Genomic DNA, 20,536 nt, shown 5'->3' with positions numbered 1-20,536 from the left:
GACTAATTGGTAAAGTATTCAATTTGAAATAAATTTCATTTAGCTTATTTACCTATGGCTTAGATGCATCATTATTAGAACCTTCCACACTAATTTCAGCTCGTAGTTATTCACCCACGGCTCTATAGCCTTGTTGGAAGCCAATTCTCTTATCCTCTTTTGTGAGGCATCTCTTGAACTCTGAGCCCTGCATTTTTGCGTGGTATGGTGAATTTTACTTGCATTGTTTCATCAACCAATGGAGGGTAGTTAAAATATCAAAAGGAAATGGTAAATAGTTAGCAGGGTTTCCAACCCTTGTTACACCTTATTTTGGTCATGTTGGAGTTGTTCTAAACTGTCTTTGGTCTTTGGGAGTCCTAGAGGATCCAATTTCACTCTTGGTTGGGTGTATAGAATAAAGGTCAAGTGCTGCAATCTACCCTGTCACTGGTAACAACAAGTTTGCCTTAGACCTGATTTGTTTTGGGTTGTGTTGATGTTTGTTTTGGTTTCCATTTATGTTAGAGGGTTGGAGTTGTCCAAAACACTTGGTGTCAAGGTTGGGTGTATGAGGCCTTGAATGGTACAAGGGAGAAGTAACTAGTATGCAACCTTATGTGATGAGTTGGCTCTATGAATTAAAGGAGCAGACATTGTAACAATAGATTAGTTCCTTGTTTGAAGGTGAATCAAGCCTTGAATTTTCTTGTGGAGAACAAAGGATTGGGGTGATAACTTGAACTGCTTAGTTGTTCCAAGGTGCTAAGAGTTTGTTGGTGCTTGGTGCAGGAGCACCTAGGCTAACCTCTACTAGTTAGTCAATTTTGGCTTGTACTTGAATCTAGCCAAGTCAAGAAGTTAGTGTAATTTGGTTGAGGACCTTAGAAGGTCTTGTTTTATGCTGGCTAGGTGAATTAGTCACTAAGACTAAGGTCACACAAATAGCCTTTGTTAGTTGTTATTTAAATTCTTAATGTTAGGAGTTAGGGAGATTGAGTCATTAATATGTCTTAGGCCTAAGAATGGTTAATGGTTATTAAATTAATATGATGACCATGAATGATCTTGGATCCTCAAAATATGTGAGGATAAGAAGCCTATAATATAGGATTAAGGCATCTATCAAAGTTGTCAAGTGTTGTAAGAATGTTGTCATAACAACACTTTGCACTTATTGCAAATATTCCATGCAACATGGATAGCCTTGGATTCCTTTTATTGTGGGAGGTTATTTTTGACCAAATAGGCCCTAGAATGGTGGAGAAGACACCTAATGGAGTGATGTCTTGAATCTCCAAGCATTGGTTGCATATTGTAAAAAGTTTGAGTTAATGAAGTGGCTGGAAAACTCTGTTTTTGAAGTGATATTTCAGTTTTTGAAGGAACAATCATACTTGAAACCTAAAATGTGTTGATACAGTGGTTGAGACGTGTTCTATAGTCATTTTGAAGACTTTTTCATGTTATGTGTTAATGGTTTGGATGAAATCTTGAATATGATAAACCTAAGAGCCAAGAACCTTCCCAAATCAGTAAAATAAGATGGAATATGAATGAATTCAATGTGAAGAAGGTCCCCACAATGAAGTTTGAAATTTGTGATGTTTTAGTGGATTTGGCACTTAGATCCATCTAAGTGAAAGTCAGAAAGAGAACCAAAATTAAGGTGTGGATCATCCAAGGTGGAGTTTTCAAGGTGTGACTCTTGTAGTAAAGAGTGAATAGAATTTAGTTAATGATCTAATCCTATTAGGAGATCCTATAGAAGCATAGGATACTAGGAGATAAGAGAAATCTCTTGGTGGAAGTGGAAAACTAAGCCCAGGAGTTTTATCTTACACCAGTACTTCCAAAGTGTGTTACTCTACATCATATATTGGTGTGGAGGAACACTGAGATCCAAGTTGAGGATTAGGAGAATAGACAAGCTAGTCTATCCTAGCATTTCCCATCACATTATATAAAAAAATTGATACAATTTTTCATTTACTAATACTTACAACTCTTGCTTGAAGTTTCGAAAAACCACCAGAGCCGAGCTTGTGTGTCCTGTGCTTTTCTAGTCTTGCCTTTGTTGCCTTTGATGTGTCAGGCAATCTATGAAAAGTTTGAAATATGTTAGATAGTATAAATATAGAGGTTAATTAGTACATAATTATATTCTCAAAAATATCACATACCTTGTTGTACTCTCCACTGGTGTAATATTATTTTTCTTGTCAGCTTTATACTTTCCATCCAAAATCAGAGCCTGCCACTCAGCCTCAAGAACATAGGGCGGATGCTCGTACTTGGGGTTATCCATTAAATTTTTTCTGTACTGGTCCTTAATATACTTCAAACATAAACCAGCTTTTTCAAGGAGCTTGTTTCTCTCGAATGCACGAGGTCCAAAGAGTTGGGTCATGCTCTCTATAAGATCATCCTTCAACGGTTTGCATTGGTTATTCCACCTTTTAAGTAAAAAAAAACATGTTAGACTCATAAATGAAGTGAAGCTACATTTAATATAGTTCAAGAAATGGATGAAAAGGAAAACTATTATAGCAATGATATGAAATCAAAATAGTGGTTTGGAGTTTTAGTTAGGATATGATGTTCCACCAGGTACACAGGGTGGGCCTGAATATTCAAAAACACTCATCACCAAGTTTTCTCCAAAAAACATCATTCCCTACAAAACAATCATGGGATCATTAGTCGATGAAGAGTGATAAAAAACTAAATTACTATTATATCACTATAGAATAATAATAACTTTAAAGTACTTGGAACTTTGGCTACTTTTAATGGAATGCCTTCATCGTCGCTGACAATCAACATGACATCCTTCACCGCTCCCGTACTAGGAACATAGGAACATCCAGGAAATGATGCTGCAACTCCTATTGCAAAAAGTTTCATAAGTTTCATTAGTCTTTGTCATGAAGTATAAAAGAACAAATGATAATTGATGTTAAAAAGTTGTAAAAAAAAAACTGTTTGTTGCTGTCATAAGAGAGAAAAAGAGGGATTTGTGTACCAGCAGATGGTGCAACAGTCGATGCCTGTAAGCTGCATGTTGCTGACTCAGCAGTCGAAAAGAGATTTTTGGTTGTCCTAGATGGAGGCAGCATCATCATAGGATTCAATTTATGTGAAGTTGAAGAATAAAATTGTTAGAGCATGCATAAATATAGAACGCGTGGACTAGCATGGACAAGATTGTTAGAGCATTAAAAAAAAGGATTGTTCGAGCATGTATTGTCAATGATTACGATCATTCCTATATATATTTAGTGGAAAATAGAAGTGGGGAATGGAACATGTGATCTACTTGAACCACCTGCAGCACCCTCATCATGGGAACGGGGCTCGAAATCACGCAAAAAACTCTGTAAAGACAACGCATCCATTTTTTAATTAATGCCATAAAAGAGCATAACATAAAAACCATTATTGAACTCTTGTTATAATTAAAAATTTCATTAATACTTACTTTTAAGATTTCAGAGGTGTGCATCAATTCAGATCCCCTTTCTCTTATTTCCTGAGTAGTACGCTTTATGGTTGTCAAATGTAAAATTTCTCTGCCAATTTTCTTTAGCAACTTTTTAGTCAAACCGATTGGGTCATCAGTGTTTGCTAAATCAATATAAAAAGGGTCCTCCTCAAGGGGGGGCTGCTGATCAGGGACTGCAGGTTCCTTTCCATCCCTTCGACCACTGGCCCTCTGTGACAATAATAGTATTAGTATTATCAAAATTACTCCAAAACAATGAAGAAAACAAATTAAAAAAATAACATTTTGCTTCTATCTAGTTTGCACAATTACAATGAGTTTTACCTGCTCATGTGTAGATGAGCCGGGAACATTGCCAGCATTCCCTCCGGGTGGTTGCTCCATATTGTGCCCCTGTGTCAAAGATCAAGTATAAAAATGTTAGCCAAAAATTTATTGACTATATGGTATGTTGGAGTCATTGATTAGAAGTTGGTTTAATAGTATGTACCACCCCCATGATAGTAGCCTCGTTTATATCTATTTGGTTCAAATTGTAATCAATAAGAAGCTCTTCCCCTGCATGTATTGATTTTATCGCATAGATGAATACACGATTTCCCTCGCGCACCTCAAATATGCAATTGGGTTGCTTTATAGTTGACCCATGTCGTGTACTATTTATAAAACCCATAATATTCCCTGTTGCTTTTGGCCTTCCATCAATGTATATAGCCACACTTTTACTTTGATTATTGTCTTGATGTTGTATATAATTTGCCAAGAGGGCATACCTACACATACTTTTTTTTATATTGAACAATATGCATCCAACTTTTATAATCGTAACATGGTCCAACATACTCCATCAATTTAGAAACTTTGTTGTAGGACACCTTTATGCCATCCATAGAAAATAGGCCCAAACCATGTAGTGATGATGGTGCTATGCGATATATCCTCTCGTTAACACAAAAATCAGTGTTTATTGGAGGAAGTTCCTTGGGTACCCAATGTTTCTGTAGATGTTGGTACCTCAAGGGCACGTCGATGTCACCTTCCATCTCATCATCATAAGAACATGACCCCCCTTGAGCAAGGAAAAATTTCATGCATTTATTGAATTTCTTTCTAGTCCTTTGACCTCTAGTTGATCTCCTTGTTCTAGATAAACTGCATGTCTCACTTTCCTCTTCTATTCCTATATTTCCCTCACTCGAGGAAGACACTTCGAACAAATACCTATTCGTTGGTACCTACAAATGGGAGAGATATTAGAAGATATCAATCTTACTATTGATAAGTGTATTAAATAGACTATCTTTAAGGAGTATTGACTTATACTTGTCGATCCATGAGACTGTGCGGGATGCTCCTGAAAGGGGTTCAATTTCCTGCAAATGTAATTCAATTATCATGAGCATAATCACATCATAATCATAATCAAATCCATCATTAGCATCACATAAAAATTAAAAACATTAAAAGGTACACAATATAACACATAAATCAGGCTCACATTATAAGCCTACTAGGGAAGTAGGCCTGGTGAAGGGCATTAATTGGGTTTTAGTATCAGCTGATGAGTTGAGGGCTTAGTCACCTTGGGGACATGCTATTTGAAGTTGTTTGATGTGTGTGGAGGTGGAGGAAACACCTAGTTAAGGTGAAGTAAAGTTTGGCGCCTATTGAGGCATTGTGAGCATTTGATAGTTTGTTGATTAGATTGCTTAGATGAATCCATTGGATGGATTAAGGGACATTCATGGGATTATTCCAAAGATGTAGAACCTAAGGTGGCATAAGTATTTGGTGTGCACTCTGATAGGTTATGGAGTTGGCTTGGATAAAGGAGAGGGATCTTATTAAGATGCTTGATTGGTGTTGTGAGAACACTATGGAAGTCCCTCTTGTTATGAATGATTGCAAGTCCACCTAGGGTCTCTGCATCGCCTATAGAGGCATAATTATTAACCAAAAAATTGGGTAAGCACTTATATTATGTTTTCCCTATGAATTTTATTCTAGGTACAACTCCCTTATATATATTTAATGAATTCCCTTTTCTAAACTAAACACTTACAAATGCTTTTGACCTGAAAGAAAATAAGGCTCAATACATTCACGTATCAATATGTGTTTTAAATAGTTTTATTTAATTAATTTAGATTAATAGTTAATTTAGATTAGCAGTATTCTATTTGTAGTTGAAACTTGTAGCTTTTAAATAGATAATGAATACACTATGTAACCATATATATAAGACAAATATATTTCTATCAAGAAATGAATATTAAATAGATTAAGGATTGATGGCATACCTCTAAATTTCATCATCATCATCATCCTTGTCATCATCATCATCATCATCATCATCATCATCCTCCTCCTCATCATCATCATCGTCATCATCATCATCATCCTCGCCATCATCATCGTCGTCGTCGTCATTTTCGTCGTTGTCATCATCATCAACATCAACATCATCTTCATCATCATCATCAGTAGCATCATCATCATCATCATCATCTTCTTCTTCTTCATGAAAATTTGTGTCAAGAACATCATCCAATAACTACCGATCGTGATCACCATCTACATCATCTTCTACTTCTTCAGTATCTTCTTCTTCCATCGCATTATACTTTATTGGCCTTCCTCTCGGTTCATGTCTAACAACAAATGACCAACCCAGTTTATGTGGAACCTCTGAGTAAAATACCTGCTCACATTGGCTTGGAAGAACATAGGGCTCATCCCCAACTGGCTCAAACGACCTTGTATTAACCATTGTAAATCCATTATCATGTTCAATAATAGTTCTATCACGATCATTTGGATTAAGTCGTAGCCTGTACCATTTGACAATGAAGAGTACTAATTTGAAGGAACTAAAGTCACACTCAAGTATATCATCCAAAATGCCATAGTATTGATTTTCAGACTCTCGAGGATGTAAGTCGTTTCTAGATGAAATATTAGTCACTTGAAAGACTGTAGTTATTCTTGAATCACAAGTTTTCTTCATGTCATCCAACACTTTGATGCAAAATTTATGACCATTACAGAACATAGCCTTGTGGTGTTTAACCTGCAATAATATGTGAAACATGTCAAAATTATTGTATCATGATTTGATAAACATACGGGTGATTAATAAATTTGTACGTACCTGGAAATCTCCTAAACCATGTGCTAAATCTATTTCCCTTTGTGTAACATCGGAATCTCCATTATGATGAGCTTCTTTAACCAATGAAGATACACCTTCCCATGTTAATGTCTGACCAGAATGTTGACATCGTTCAATCCATACCATCATCCAATCAAGATTATTTGCAATATACAAATGTAGTGCATCCCACTCTCGAGCATCTGTACAAAAATAAAATAGACAACTTACAACTGATTTACTTTGAAGATTAAGAAATAATTTATTACAATAACATCTTATAATTTATTACCTCTCACTTTCCTCAATGTACCTTTCCCCATCAAGTACTCCCCTTAATTTTTTAAAAGGCTCGAGATCCCAAATGCGATCTACATGGATATTTGATGCAAACTTAGGAAGATATTCAGTAATGTACACCATAGTCTAGTATACCATATATCCCTCTACCATAGAACCCTCAGGATGTGCTCTTTGTTGAACCAAAGCCTTCAAAGATTTCAAGTGCCTCTCAACCATCCACATTGACCTACTGTGTACAGGTCCACACAATTCAATCTCCTCAACTAGGTGTATGAGGTAGTGTTCCTGTGCATTGAAAAAAGTTGGAGGTAGACACTTTTGCATTTCACACAGTAAATGGAGAATTCTTCTCTTCCAATAGTTTATATCTTCTTTATGGATTTCTTTAGATGAAAACCACCTACATTAAGAGATTCAAGTCACAAAAAATATATAGATACGAGACTTTACAAAATAATATACAATAGATTACATAGCAAGAAAAACAAATCACGAATATAATTAATATATACAACAAATTGAATAGATATTACTACTTACCTCATGTATTTTCCAAGATCGTATATCACTTGTTTGATGTTATTGTTGAAGGGCTCTGGGAGAGATAGAGGAAGCACGTACTGCAGTAATTATAAACCAATCATTTCATTGTTTTCTAACATAACATAACAAACAGTACACGTAGTTTATGAATATATTGTAAATACAGAAGAACATAACTTACCTTGATGAAAGTATGCGAATCATGTGTTTTGAGCCCTGGCCCAAATTCACTTTTTTTTAATATGAGATTGTTTATGTTTGCAGCAAATCCTGTGGAAAATCGAATTTTTCACATGACTTCTTTGATGGCATCACTTTGTTGCTCCGTTAATAACCAAGGAAGGGCACTTATATTAATATGATCTCTCTTGCTATTTGAGTGAATGAAATTCTTCAATGCATGATTGGATTCATGAATGTCATTACAAATTTTGACAATTTTTTCTTTGCCACGCCTTCCATCCAATATTTTCCACAATGTCTCTATTATATTCTTTCCAATATGCATAGTATCAAAGAAATACACAATGTGTAAGTGCTCATAGTAGGGCAACCTACTAAATTGTCTGGGATAGCTTTTTAGTCCCTTTGGAAGGTTGTCAGTACTGCCTTGACAACCTTCACGATCATCAATTACACAATTAGTAAACAAAAATCACAATAAAAATATATAAATTACAAACATAAACCATTAGGTGGAACGACATTACCTCGACGATTAATTTTATTATATTCCAACTTCCATAGGCGAGGTGTCATTCTTCGTGGCTTTGATGTAGTCTCTTCTTTCCCATTGAAAAGATGTCTTTTCATACTTCGATACTTATGATTCCTATGGAGGAAGTGTCTACACTCATCAAACACCTGCTTTCCTAAACTTTTTGAATGACAAGATTTCATCTTTGGACCACAAACTGGACATGAAAGTTTTCCCTTTGTTTGAAGACCTACAAGATAATGATATAATTGGATTATTAAATATGTTGATTTTTATAATTAGAATTATCGTGCACAACTTGAATTCACTATAACACACCACAAAAATATGTTAGCCCTGGGGCATCATGTATTGTCCATGCAAGTATTGCATGGAATTGAAATTGTCTTTGTCCTATTGGTCTAGACATGTCATACATAGTGACACCATTCCATAACTCCACCAACTCATCGATAAGAGGCTCAATATATACATTCATATCTTTAACTTGATATTTAACTACTTGAATGAACAGTAACATTACATAATTATTGTGATCGTTTTACTGCAAGATTCGTAAGTACATATAAATTAATAACTATCAAATGATAAGATACCTGGAACAATAATTGCCAACATAATGTGCTCCCTCTTTATTGACAGCCATAGAGGAATATTATTGTTGATAACAAACACAGGCCACACCAAGTATACAGATCTCATCTCTCCAAATGGATTGACACTGTCCACTGCCAATGAAAGCCTGAGATTACGAGGTTCTTCTTTGAAGTGTTGCCACTTTTCCTCTATGTGCATAAATGCTGAACCATCCGCAGGGATTTGAATAATGTCATCTCAACTTCTATTGCGTGCATGATAATCCATCAATTGAGCCAAGCTACTACACCTGAATAATTGTCGCATCCGTGGAATAATGGGGATGTAACGAATAACCTTTTGAGGCACCTTTTTTGTTAGTTGATCTGTTCGATATCTAGTCGTATGACATACAAGGCATTGTGTTGCAAACTCATGTTCTTTATAATATATAATATGATCATTGGGACCAGCATGTATTGCTTCATACTCCATTCCAATATCTTTCATAACAATAGATAATTCTCGATATGAGGGAGGTAGAATATTTGATGGTACTAAAAAAAACTTCCCTATCAATCTTTAGCAAAAAATATAAGTTGTTAATATAAACAATATTAGTGGTACATTATTCACCCTTTGTTAACTATAAAGACATATATGACATACCTTAACATACGTGACATTGTTATGTTGGATAAACCATTCATAACCTTCAAGTTCAACAACAACAATACAGCAGAGAGAAGAGTTGTTTGGGAGTCTTTGTATAGGGGCTCGTATGCCTTTTGAAGTAGAGGTACATCGAGGCTATCATCATCATCATGATCAGATATGCTTGGACTAAATGTGTCATGGATCAATGTATTTGTACCATCATCTTCAATTGTGTTTTTTGGCGCATGATCATCATCTTCCATGGGATCATTATCTTCACCTTGGATATTCGCACTTCCATGTTCCTCCACTTTGAAAACCATATTCTCTGGATTGTTGTGGTTCATATCATGTACTTCCTTGGGGAGATCAACCTATACAAAATTGATCAACATAAATTAACCATGATCATCAACTAATCATCAAGTGATTTCATATGTATATAAATTGTTAAAATGATATAAAGAACAACTTACCAGTGGATGATAGTCATGCCCCCCTTCAATGTGACCATTCTCCCTACAATGTCTCTTAACTGTTCTGATTAGCAGTCTTCTATAGTTTAAGCCCTTACAAATTTTGCAAGGACAATAACATTTTCCATCACCTTTTCTTTTCAAGTTAGACCAAAATCTATCGATTGTCTCCCTATTTTGTTCTTCACTTATATTATCTGACATGATCGTTCTTTGTAGGAAGCAAAAATCGAGCTATGAAAACTTTGGTCTACAACTTTCACAAACTAAGCAAAACTGTCGAAAGTACACAAATCTTCTTAGACCTGGCTAAATACTTTAATATTTTAAAAATACTTTCTTAATTGACTTTATTCCTAAGACATTAAACCCAATCACCTTTTATAACATTCAGTCAATTGCTCCAGGCAAATTTGTGGATAAGATTATTTGTAAAACTTTGACCAACCGCCTAAAGATCTTATTTAAAGAGACCTTACGACATTAAGCCACTAAAAGAAATTTCAAAACATATAAGCTAAAAGTCTAGTTAAAATATACATTAGATTAAAAAATATACAATTTTCATACCCGAGCGTGCGACTATAACTCGTGCAACGACCTTCTTACTTAGCTGTAGAAGCTCTCTAGCAATCAAATTATACAAGCTACAAGGCCTAAAAACAATTTCAAAACATATAAGCTACAAGGCATGACATATTACATGACATGGCAAAAGGAACAAAATTTACAAGCTTTACCAAGACATATTAAATGACATCATAGTGCTAGAGAGATCACAATTATATGAGTCAAACATAGTCATGAAAAAGCACATAAATTATCTGGTTATTGATTTGTTGACATATTGTTGTTGATAATGCTTTGTTATTATCTGGTTCGAAGATTTGATATATACTCATTGTTGCTGTTTAAATGCTATTTAAATGCATATATTTAATTACATTATTATTATGATGGTTTAAATGGTGATCAGATATGAAGGGGTCAATGTCCTAACATTTGAATATATAAGAATGATTACGCCGTCCAAATGCCCCTTTATTGTTATGTAAAGGGTGATGTTGATATCTTGGACTGGTGTGAATGATCTTTGCAATAATATCTGAAAAAATAGGAGACTGTATTTTTAAATTTTAATTATTAGAATTCGGCATTATTAATTTTAGGAAGATTTTTCAATTATTAATTCCATTCTTCAACATGCTTCTAAATTGTCATGTTGAAAGGCAATGGGTAGTGTGAAGCTATTTTTCCATTCGTTAAGTCTTAGTTCAGAATCTGGAGCTCTTAGAATTATTGCCTCCATTTCAAATTCTTAAGACAGATCTAACCAAATTCTGATTGGATAATGATGAGTATTTAAATGTCATCTCTTATGTTCTAGACTATTTAGTGCTACAACTTGCATTTGCTGGAAGACAAACTATAAATTTACATTGCTTAGTTTACTGATAGAGCATGCAAGATCTTGGTTTTTTGGCAATGAATTGCTTGCTAGATCTTTATTGGTCCAAGAATATTTTCCTTTGATAGGAAGGATTTAACCATGTTTAGATGAATCCATAATATCTGCCACTGATTCACCATTTAGATTCTTCACTTGACGACTTCCTTTTTTCCAAAAAAATTTAAAACTATTTATGCATGTGATGGATTTAGCATACTTGAAGAGATTCCAACAATGTTCTTTTCATAGTTGGTGGCATAAATGTTAACAATGGTAAAGGGGATGTTGACTTTTTAGAGTTTGAGACTGTTCAACGTGTTGAGCATGCTCCTTAGAGTAGGCAGTGAAAAGACTTCTAGAAGCTCTTTTCCTTCAATGATATGTATGAAACTGATTTTCCATGGAACTCAAAATACAAGAGACAAGAGACGGTAGAAGGTTCCATTATTAGATTTTTCTGCATGGGGCAAGGAATTAAGGTGTGATCTGTTATATTGTCCCCATACTTCTAATGTTCGGCATTTATGCAAGTTGATAACTTTAGTAGCCTAAAATTATATTCAACGTCTAACAACATTGGAGATACTATTATTTGGAGAAACATTTTAGTCACATTTTATCGAAGGTAGACTGTTGGAGGCGTGATATATTTTTTTAAATGCATTGATGTGAATGGCCATTTTTGAAGAATCAAACCTTAAATGTTGAACACTATAGTGGTTGGCAATAAATTAGGTCCAACAATTATTAGGGCTATTTGGATGGTTTAGAACTTCAACATCTGCATTATTCATTGATTGCATCTGAGTTTCATTTGATTATATTGATTGGTGTTGATGTCTGTATTGTGTTCACCCACAAAGGTCTGAATGCACTCCAAAATCCCTCAAGTCTTCATTTCAGCATGCAGAAAGTTCCCAAATCCACCAATGTACCCAGAATTGTGACTTTTTTCACCACAGGTCCCACCTATCCTCTTAAACAAATCAGAGCTTCATTGATAGTTTGATTTGACCCTACAACTACTAGATTCAATTTGAAGGCTCCAAGAAAATTGTCCTTTATGTGGTTGGCATGAAGTCGAAGAAAAATCAATGCTCATCCATGCCACATTTATTATTGCATTACCCAAAGATTTACATATCATCTCTAGGCCACTGTTTTAGCTTCTTTTTTCCAGTGATTTTATCATCATTGCACAAAATTTAACACACCATCAAGGGTATGGTGAATGTATAGGAGGTTCTTCTAACAGGAAACAAGTGAGATCGTAGATTTTCACATGTAGATGCTGGTGTTTACAACTGTTTGTGCACAAGTACAAAGTGATAGTGATTTTTTGTTCATTTTTGTTCATGTTGTTAGCATTGTTGTCCTAATTTAAGTGTGTAATGATGCAATTGCTTTAACAAAATCCCCTGCATGTTTTATGCTTAGTTCCAAGGGTTCCTTGGCGGGGCACTACATAGCCAGTACAACCAAAATACTTTCAAATAGAAACTATTTAGTAACCAGGACAGAAAATTCTTCTAATAGAGAACACTACATAGAACCAGATCTAAGACACTATCATGCATAGAACTGAATGTTATGGTTGTGACATTCTTTTCAAATCTATGCAACACATAACATTATAGTTATGTGTATAGACGCACTTCCCGTATGCGATCCAAAGCTCATATGTTATCAAGTGTGTCCAATGATGGGGAGAGACCTCCGTGCAAGTAGAAGATCTGCAATGAAACAAAAGAAAAGAAAATTTTCTTATAGTAAGAACGAGTTCGTTGTGCTGCACAGGGTAGCAACAAAATAGTGTATAATATCTTTTTCTTTACCTGGCTTTCAATGAGGGCTGTCAGTGGCAAGTAATCAAAGAGATCTGTAAAATACTTCCATACATTTGCATTTCCATATTTTCTCAGACATTCATCATAAAATCCATACCTGAAATTGCAACAAAAAAAATAATTCTTGAACACAGTCAAAAAATTAAGATAAATTACAAATAGATTGACAAATTTTGGTCAGCTTTCCAATCTCCCCATTCAGATACTAATATTTTGCCTCCCATAATTTAGATATAGCCTCAAATGGCAAACAATGCACGTGTCTACTTTAAGCATGATGATATGAAGAAATACTATAGTTAGTGCCCCTCGTCAAACAAGCCAAGCAACAATTTTTTTTGGTAATTTGAAGTTCCTAAACTGAATTATGTTCCCCTATGTAATTTGAAATTTATGTAACAAATCCTCTTCTACCTTTCAATGAAGTCAAGGATGGTGGAGGAGTTAATTTAATGTTTACCAAATTGTAGGACAATTTATCTTGGGAAATATAGGAGTTATACGTGTGTTACAACAATGATTTTTGAACTCTAACCAGCTGCATTTCATAAATGTTGACTTGGGTGAGAAAATGGTTGTATTTAAATTGAGAAATGATGTTAATTCATTTGAATTTAAGATATTATTGTTTATTGAGGTCACCATTTGTTACAATTCAGCATGAGAGCCTTTAATAGAAAAGTCAAGTTGATAACATATTTAAAAATAATGCATTTGATGCAATCATGCATTTTGCTATTGTTGCTTATGTTGGAGATAGTAGTCTTGACCCATTAAGCTATATTATGATTATGTGAATTTATATTCTATCCGTTTGCAAGTTATGGATTGGAATTATTTGCAAAAAGTTTTTTTAATATCAATTTCTTCTAGAGAGTGAATCGGGAGTGTGCAGTGGTACCAGTGGATTTGGAAGAGAGCGGTGGATGACCCATGTTTTTTTTTAGCTCTAGTATAGTCGTTCATCACAAAGCTTACATGTCATGTGTGGGAGTAACTCTAGAATGTCACAAATTAGTATATTATTATAGTTCAAATCTTGTTTATTTTAGTTTTAGTTTTATTTTGTAAAAGTCAATCTAGATTTAAATAATTATGCCTTTAGTTTCAAATTTAATGGGGTATTGAATTGAACTAACTATTTCCTCTTATTAACTAGTATACCAAATTACAACATTCATTTATTTATGAATAAAATAGAGATGCTTAGTAAAAGAAATTTGCTCAAAAATAGGTATGGAGGTTTGTGTTTACTGGAGGGTAGCATGGCCAAGCTTAAAAATAATAAGAATGGAAATACATGTGATCAGTGGATTTGTACATGTGAACAATGTGGCAAGCTTAGTTTGTAGGGGTAAGCCATATGGATGCCTAATTTTCATGGAAGCACCTTCATGCCCGCCTTCAACTTGGGACCTCATTGCTCCATCTGACAACATAACAACTCAGTGTCCATTTTTGGCTACTCAAAGTTGTGTCTATTTATCTCCAATATTTGGTGCATTGAGATTTTGGTGAAACTGTTGTTATTTATTTCCCTTATTTACCAGGTTGAATATGTTGAAACATATGAACTGCAGTTGTTTGCATTAATATGGTTATGGTTTAAATGTAAAATGATTGTCTGATTTTCATTGTAGATATTATCATAATATTTGATTAGACACTTTGACTCTATCAAAGACAATACTTTCCAATAAAGATTCATCTTAGACCACACCCAATATAGATTCTTCCTCACAGTTGTGATTTAATGATACCCTGAATTGTTCCTTCAATAAATCTGGATTATTACTGTAGATACACTGCAAATGTAATAATATCATGGTGAATAAATATACTTTCCATCCACAGATAATATATATATTACCATGATAAGTCATGTCCCATATATCATTCTCAAAATCATCACTTTATCCTAGATATTGACTATATCAAATTAATACCAGCAATAGTTTGTGTCTTGGATTCTTTTGTGCCAGATAATGCCAAGGGACAAATGCCCAAGCATCAATTTTTAGTATTATCTAACAATCTTACAAGGATGGAGAAGTTTATAATAGCTCCTTGATTCACAATGTTAGAAGACAAAAGATCAATTTCCAAGAAAAAGGAAGAAAATTGGTTGGTAATCCAGTTTCTGACTCTTTGGTTTCTTAGTTATATCTTTCCCACTTTACCAGTTGTAAATAACCTATGGTGAATGCAAATTTTCCATGGGGTAAATGTAGGTTAGCCACTTCTGCTGATCATTTAATATTGTTCTTTCGGTGGCCGTCACTGTTGCATATGGATTCATAATGAGGTGCCTTTGGTATTGAAATGGCATTATTTTTTGAAAGCATATCTCAATATGCAATCAACTTTAACTTTTGATTCAATCTTCATATTCATCTTGCCCTTGATATAATCATATTTGCTAGGTTTGGTTGAACAAATATGTCTTCTTTATATATATGGATTAAATAAATTAATTTTGTTATGTGATGGTTATAAAGTAGCTTGGGTTCATTGAAGTCTTGGCTCCTTGAGGTTTCGTTAACCGTTATAAATTGCAGGTTTTCTAAGCAGCATCAACAGTAACTGTAACAGAGAACGATTTCTTATCAAAATATCCTCTATTTGTTTATTCTTTGTTGTTCAGTTCTTTTGTTGCTCGACTGTTTAGAATGTCAGGTACTGTTGAAAATCCCTACATTTTTTTGTACTTTCCGTCTTATAATTCAATTATTGTGGCTAGTGCGAATGAGAAAGTCATTGAAACCCTCTGTGCAAAAATTCTTCAATTGATTTTTAATGAATAAAGCCCTAATTCAATAAGTGTCTTTTTTTGACAAGGATCATTTCAGACATGGACGAAATGGATTATGGATTCGATTATTCTAATGAGGATCCGGATGAAGAAGATGTCACCATTGAAAACCAGTATTACAACTCTAAAGGTGCCAAATAAATTGAATCTTTTCTATTTTTGATTTTTTTAAATGGCAGTGCTTTTTTATTTATTTCTGAATAAAAATTGGGTATTTTTAGAAGTAATCACATGCCCTAAAAGTTAGGGCGACGGTTACTATTGTTTGTCAAGAATTATGTTGTTCCTGTAATGCCAAATCATTTGTTATCGATGTTGAATTTTTCAAGTTTTGGGAATGTTTCAATTAATGGCTATTATGTTGATGACAATGAGTGAGTCTTGCTTCACTGTCTCTAGAACGCTCCACTTACTTCATTACTATTGAGAGTGCAATTGGTATGGAGAGACTATAAAGATGCATTGTGATGTGTAGGTTCTTATGAGAGGGGGCTTTAAACTTATCGATACTATGTATTAGGGTACAATTTGTTGTAACAACTTGTGACTGACTTTTGTAGTCCTTTTTACGATGATTAGAATCCATTGTGTCTGTAAAAAGTATTCTAGATCCCTTCAAAACATATATATTCTATAATAAAACTATATAATATTTGAGTAAACTTGTTGATCCACGTTTCACCAGAAGTGGTTCAGAAGAACCTCTCATGAAAATGAATGCTATACTTAGCATTCATTACACTAACTTTTCCATGCATTTAAGAAGCAGAAAATATATTAATTAGAAAAAAGTTCTAATTAAAATCTGGGGGGATCAATAGATTTATAAAATTAATATTTTAAACTACTAAATTAATATGCTACCAAAATATGTTTATGTAATTTTTGTTGTACTCAAATCATTTTCTTACATTTTTCTAAATATTAAGCTGCATGGCAGTGTCTGTAAGCATAGCTTATTAACAAGATCTCTGTGTTTCCATTATGCTTGGTTATTGGACATTTTTTCATATAAAAAATACTATATTTTAGCAAGTCAAAAATTTTTCTTATCAAGATCTTTTCTTTCATAAAGTATTAGTGACAGCCAAAATATAGTGTCAGCTGTCCAAAGAGAAGTTGAAACAAAAAGATCTTTGCATGTCGCCAAATACCCAGTGGGACTTCACATGCTTGTGAAAGATTTTGAAAGGGTGTGCCTTGATCAGCTTGTGGAAGATTTTGAGAGGTTGTGCCAGATGAATGAAGGCAACAAAGAGAAGGTTCAGATCGTCGACATTTTTGGAATGGGTGTGGTTGGCAAAACAACTCTGGCCAAAGAGTTGTTTAACCGAAAATGCTCCCAATATGAGCGAGCATGTTTTCTGTTCGATGTGAGGGAAGCCTATGGAAATATAAGTTTTTCTTGTTTACAAATGAAATTCATCAAAGATCTATTCCAGAGAAATCCATTCCATTTTCAATCTACAGAGGAAGGAAAAAATCATATAGTGAATTGCCTAGACAGGAACAATAGGCTAAGTTCTCTAATCGTTCTAGATGATATTGATCACCTGCAGCAGTTAGATGCTCTACTTATAATAGAAATTGTAAAGAAGTTGGTTTATAGCCTTGTAATAGTTACAACTTGTGATGTGGGGGTGCTTATAAATGCAAAAATTAGTGTTGCTTATAATCTAAAAGGGGTGGATATAGACAATGCTAGAGAGTTGTTCTGTTGGCATTCCTTTGGAAAATCTCGTCCAGTTGAGGGTAATGAGAATCTGGTTAACTCCGTCCTGAATGTATGCAGAGGATTACCTCTGTCACTTCAAGTTCTTGGCAGTCATGTTCGTGGCAGAGATTAGAATTATTGGAGGTTAGAATTGAATAAAGTTACCAAGACATTGCCTGGAGACATAAACCAAAGCCTTACAATAAGCTTTGATGCATTGGACTATGAGGAACAACAAATTTTCATGGATTTCGCATGTTTTTTTGTTGACAAATCCAAGTACACTGCCATGGAAGTATGGGAGGCATCAACATGGAGCTCTCGGCATGCAATGGAAACACTTAAAAACAAGTGTATTGTTCAAGAAATGAAAGGGCATTCATGAGAAACATTTACAGTTATAATGAGAATGCATGACCATCTGTAGGACATGGGAAGATAAATTGCAAATAGCTTGAGCCCACCGCATTTTTGGCAGCTAGGAGATAATTTACATTTGGTACGGTTGTGTCTCCTCCCATTTTCTACTTCATATATATAATAATAATAATAATGATTGGAGAAAAAAGGATTCTAAGAGTAATGGGTTTGTTTGTTTTGCACCTTGCCATCATCCTCCTCTGAATGTTGCCCTTGGCCCTTTCGCCACAGAGATCCCCATAGAATATAGTAGGTCAAGCAAGCAGTTAGCAAATACAGGTCTCTGCCCCTCTCAATGTGTCGAGTTAGCCAATGCAGGTCTCTGCCCCTCACAATGCCTCGAGTTAGCGCCACATGCGGGTCTCTTCCCCTCTCAATGCTACTAAAGTCTCCCGCCTTTCCTTTTCGAAGAACCCTGTGTCGATTTCTTTCAAATGAGCAATGTTTTTTGGTTTTTTTTCTCTTATATCCCGTTAGCGTCGCAATTGTGACATCATCAGGCTAATTTTTTTTTTTTAAAGCCAAAAACACATTACATTTTCTTGTCGTTGCAAATTGACGTCGCAAATTGACCCCTAATGTATTAGTGGAAGAGACATCACCCTATTGAACAGATAATTGGTGACAAAGATGCAAGACCAATGACAAGGAATAGACTAAGAAATGAATCACGTTTGTTAAGAAAATTTGAACGTAAGACAGTGTATGATGCATTACAAGATGGTGACTGGTATAAAACTATGGAAGAAGAGATTGATCAAATAAAGAAGAACAAAACTTGGAGTTTAGTTCCCAAGCTAGCTGACAAGAATGTGATTGGCACCAAGTGGGTATTCAGAAAAAAGCTAGATGAGAATGGTGAGATTAATAGAAACAAAGCCAGACTAGTATGTAAGGGTTATGCTCAAGAAGAAGGATTAGATTATGGGGAAACATTTGCCCCTGTTGCTAGAATGGAAGGAGTAAGAAATTTACTTGCATATGCTGCATATAAAGGTTTTAAAGTCTATCAGATGGATGTAAAGTCTACTTTTCTAAATGGTATATTGGAAGAGGAAGTCTATATTGAACAACCAGAGGGATTTGTTGATGAGAACAATAGGGATATGGTTTGTAAACTACATAAAGCACTCTATGGTTTGAAACAAGCACTTAGAGCAGGGTATGAGAGACTTCACAAATATCTTGTCAAGATAGGATTTGAGAAAACAGTTGACAACAACAATCTCTATATCAAGGAAGAGAAAGGTAAAGATGTTTTGATATCTGAGATCTTTGTTGATGATATAATATTTGGAGGAAAAGATGCTCTATGCAAAGATTTTTCTGATCAGATGAAACATGAATTTGAGATGTTAATGTTTGGAGAAATCAATTTTTTTTTTTGGATTGCAAGTACATCAATTAAAACATGGTATATTTGTAAACCAATCAAAATATATCAAGGAAATACTCAAAACATTTGATTTAGATGAATCAAAACTAGTGAGTACACCAATGGTGACAAGACATAAGTTATCTAAGAATGATGATTCAGCTAAAGTAAACCAAACAGTGTACAGATCCATGATTGTAAAGCTACAATATGTTGTACATAGTAGACCAAATATTGCTTTATTTATTGGAATAGTGGTAAGATTTTTTGCAAACCCAAGAGAAAATCATCTTATGGCTATCAAGAGAATAATGAAGTATCTAAAAGGTATAGATGATTTTGGTTTTTACTATAAGAGGACTGAAAAATTTGATTTGAAGACCTACGCTGATGCAGATTGGGGAGGTAACATATATGATAGAAAAAGCACTAGTGGAGGAGCACTTTTCTTAGGAAAAATATTAGTCACTTGGACTAGTAAAAAGAAAAGTTGTACATAACAGTCCAGAGTAGAAGCTGAGTATATTGCTGCTGCTATAAATTGTACCAATATTGTGTGGATCAAGCATCTGTTGAAAGGAATGAAGGAAGAAATAATTGAGTCTGTGATACTTTATTGTGATAACACAAGTGCTATCAACATATCAAAGAACCCTATGATGCATGCCAAAACAAAGCATATTGCAATCAAGTATCACTATGTAAGAGAATTGGTGGAAGACAAGCAAGTGAAGATGTAATATATCAATACAAAAGAACAAACTGCTGACATCTTCACAAAACCATTACCTAAAGATGCATTTGAATATCTTAGAGGTAAGTTAGGGGTGATACCCCTAACCAAGGCTACTTAAGTAACAACAAGACTACGCTACATCAAATGAGTTGATTGTTCAGATGATATAAGTTGATGCAGAGGGTACTTACTTTAGGTTTAGCCTAAAGTAATCAAAGCACTGACATTCCAAACAAGTTACAAGTAAGGTGACAGAGGTAGATACTAGAATTTC

General features: G+C 34.5%; 1 protein-coding gene across 1 annotated transcript; it reads left to right on the top strand.

Annotated features, from left to right (window-relative positions):
- The first annotated feature begins 16,056 nt into the window (after positions 1-16,056).
- LOC149579833 (disease resistance protein Roq1-like) lies at positions 16,057-17,864 on the top strand. Its single transcript, XM_089802593.1, has 2 exons — positions 16,057-16,147; positions 17,116-17,864. The coding sequence occupies exons 1-2, from the start codon at positions 16,057-16,059 to the stop codon at positions 17,862-17,864; spliced, it is 840 nt and encodes a 279-aa protein (XP_089658719.1).
- Positions 17,865-20,536: the final 2,672 nt, after the last annotated feature.

The sequence above is a fragment of the Cupressus sempervirens genome, chromosome 1, assembly GCF_028749045.1.
Source record: "Cupressus sempervirens isolate cs-2001-9-10 chromosome 1, ASM2874904v1, whole genome shotgun sequence".
Classification (NCBI taxonomy): Eukaryota; Viridiplantae; Streptophyta; class Pinopsida; order Cupressales; family Cupressaceae; genus Cupressus; species Cupressus sempervirens.
The sequence above is the reverse complement of the archived record's forward strand: the minus strand, read 5'-3'. Positions and strand labels throughout refer to the sequence as shown.

What these genes read in the sequence shown, in the direction of transcription:
- LOC149579833 (XM_089802593.1), top strand. Translation starts at nt 16,057, where the DNA reads ATGGACGAAATGGATTATGGATTCGATTATTCTAATGAGGATCCGGAT. An exon ending in CCAGTATTACAACTCTAAAG is followed by an intron (nt 16,148 to 17,115) that starts GTGCCAAATAAA and finishes GCCAAAATATAG; the next exon opens with TGTCAGCTGTCCAAAGAGAA.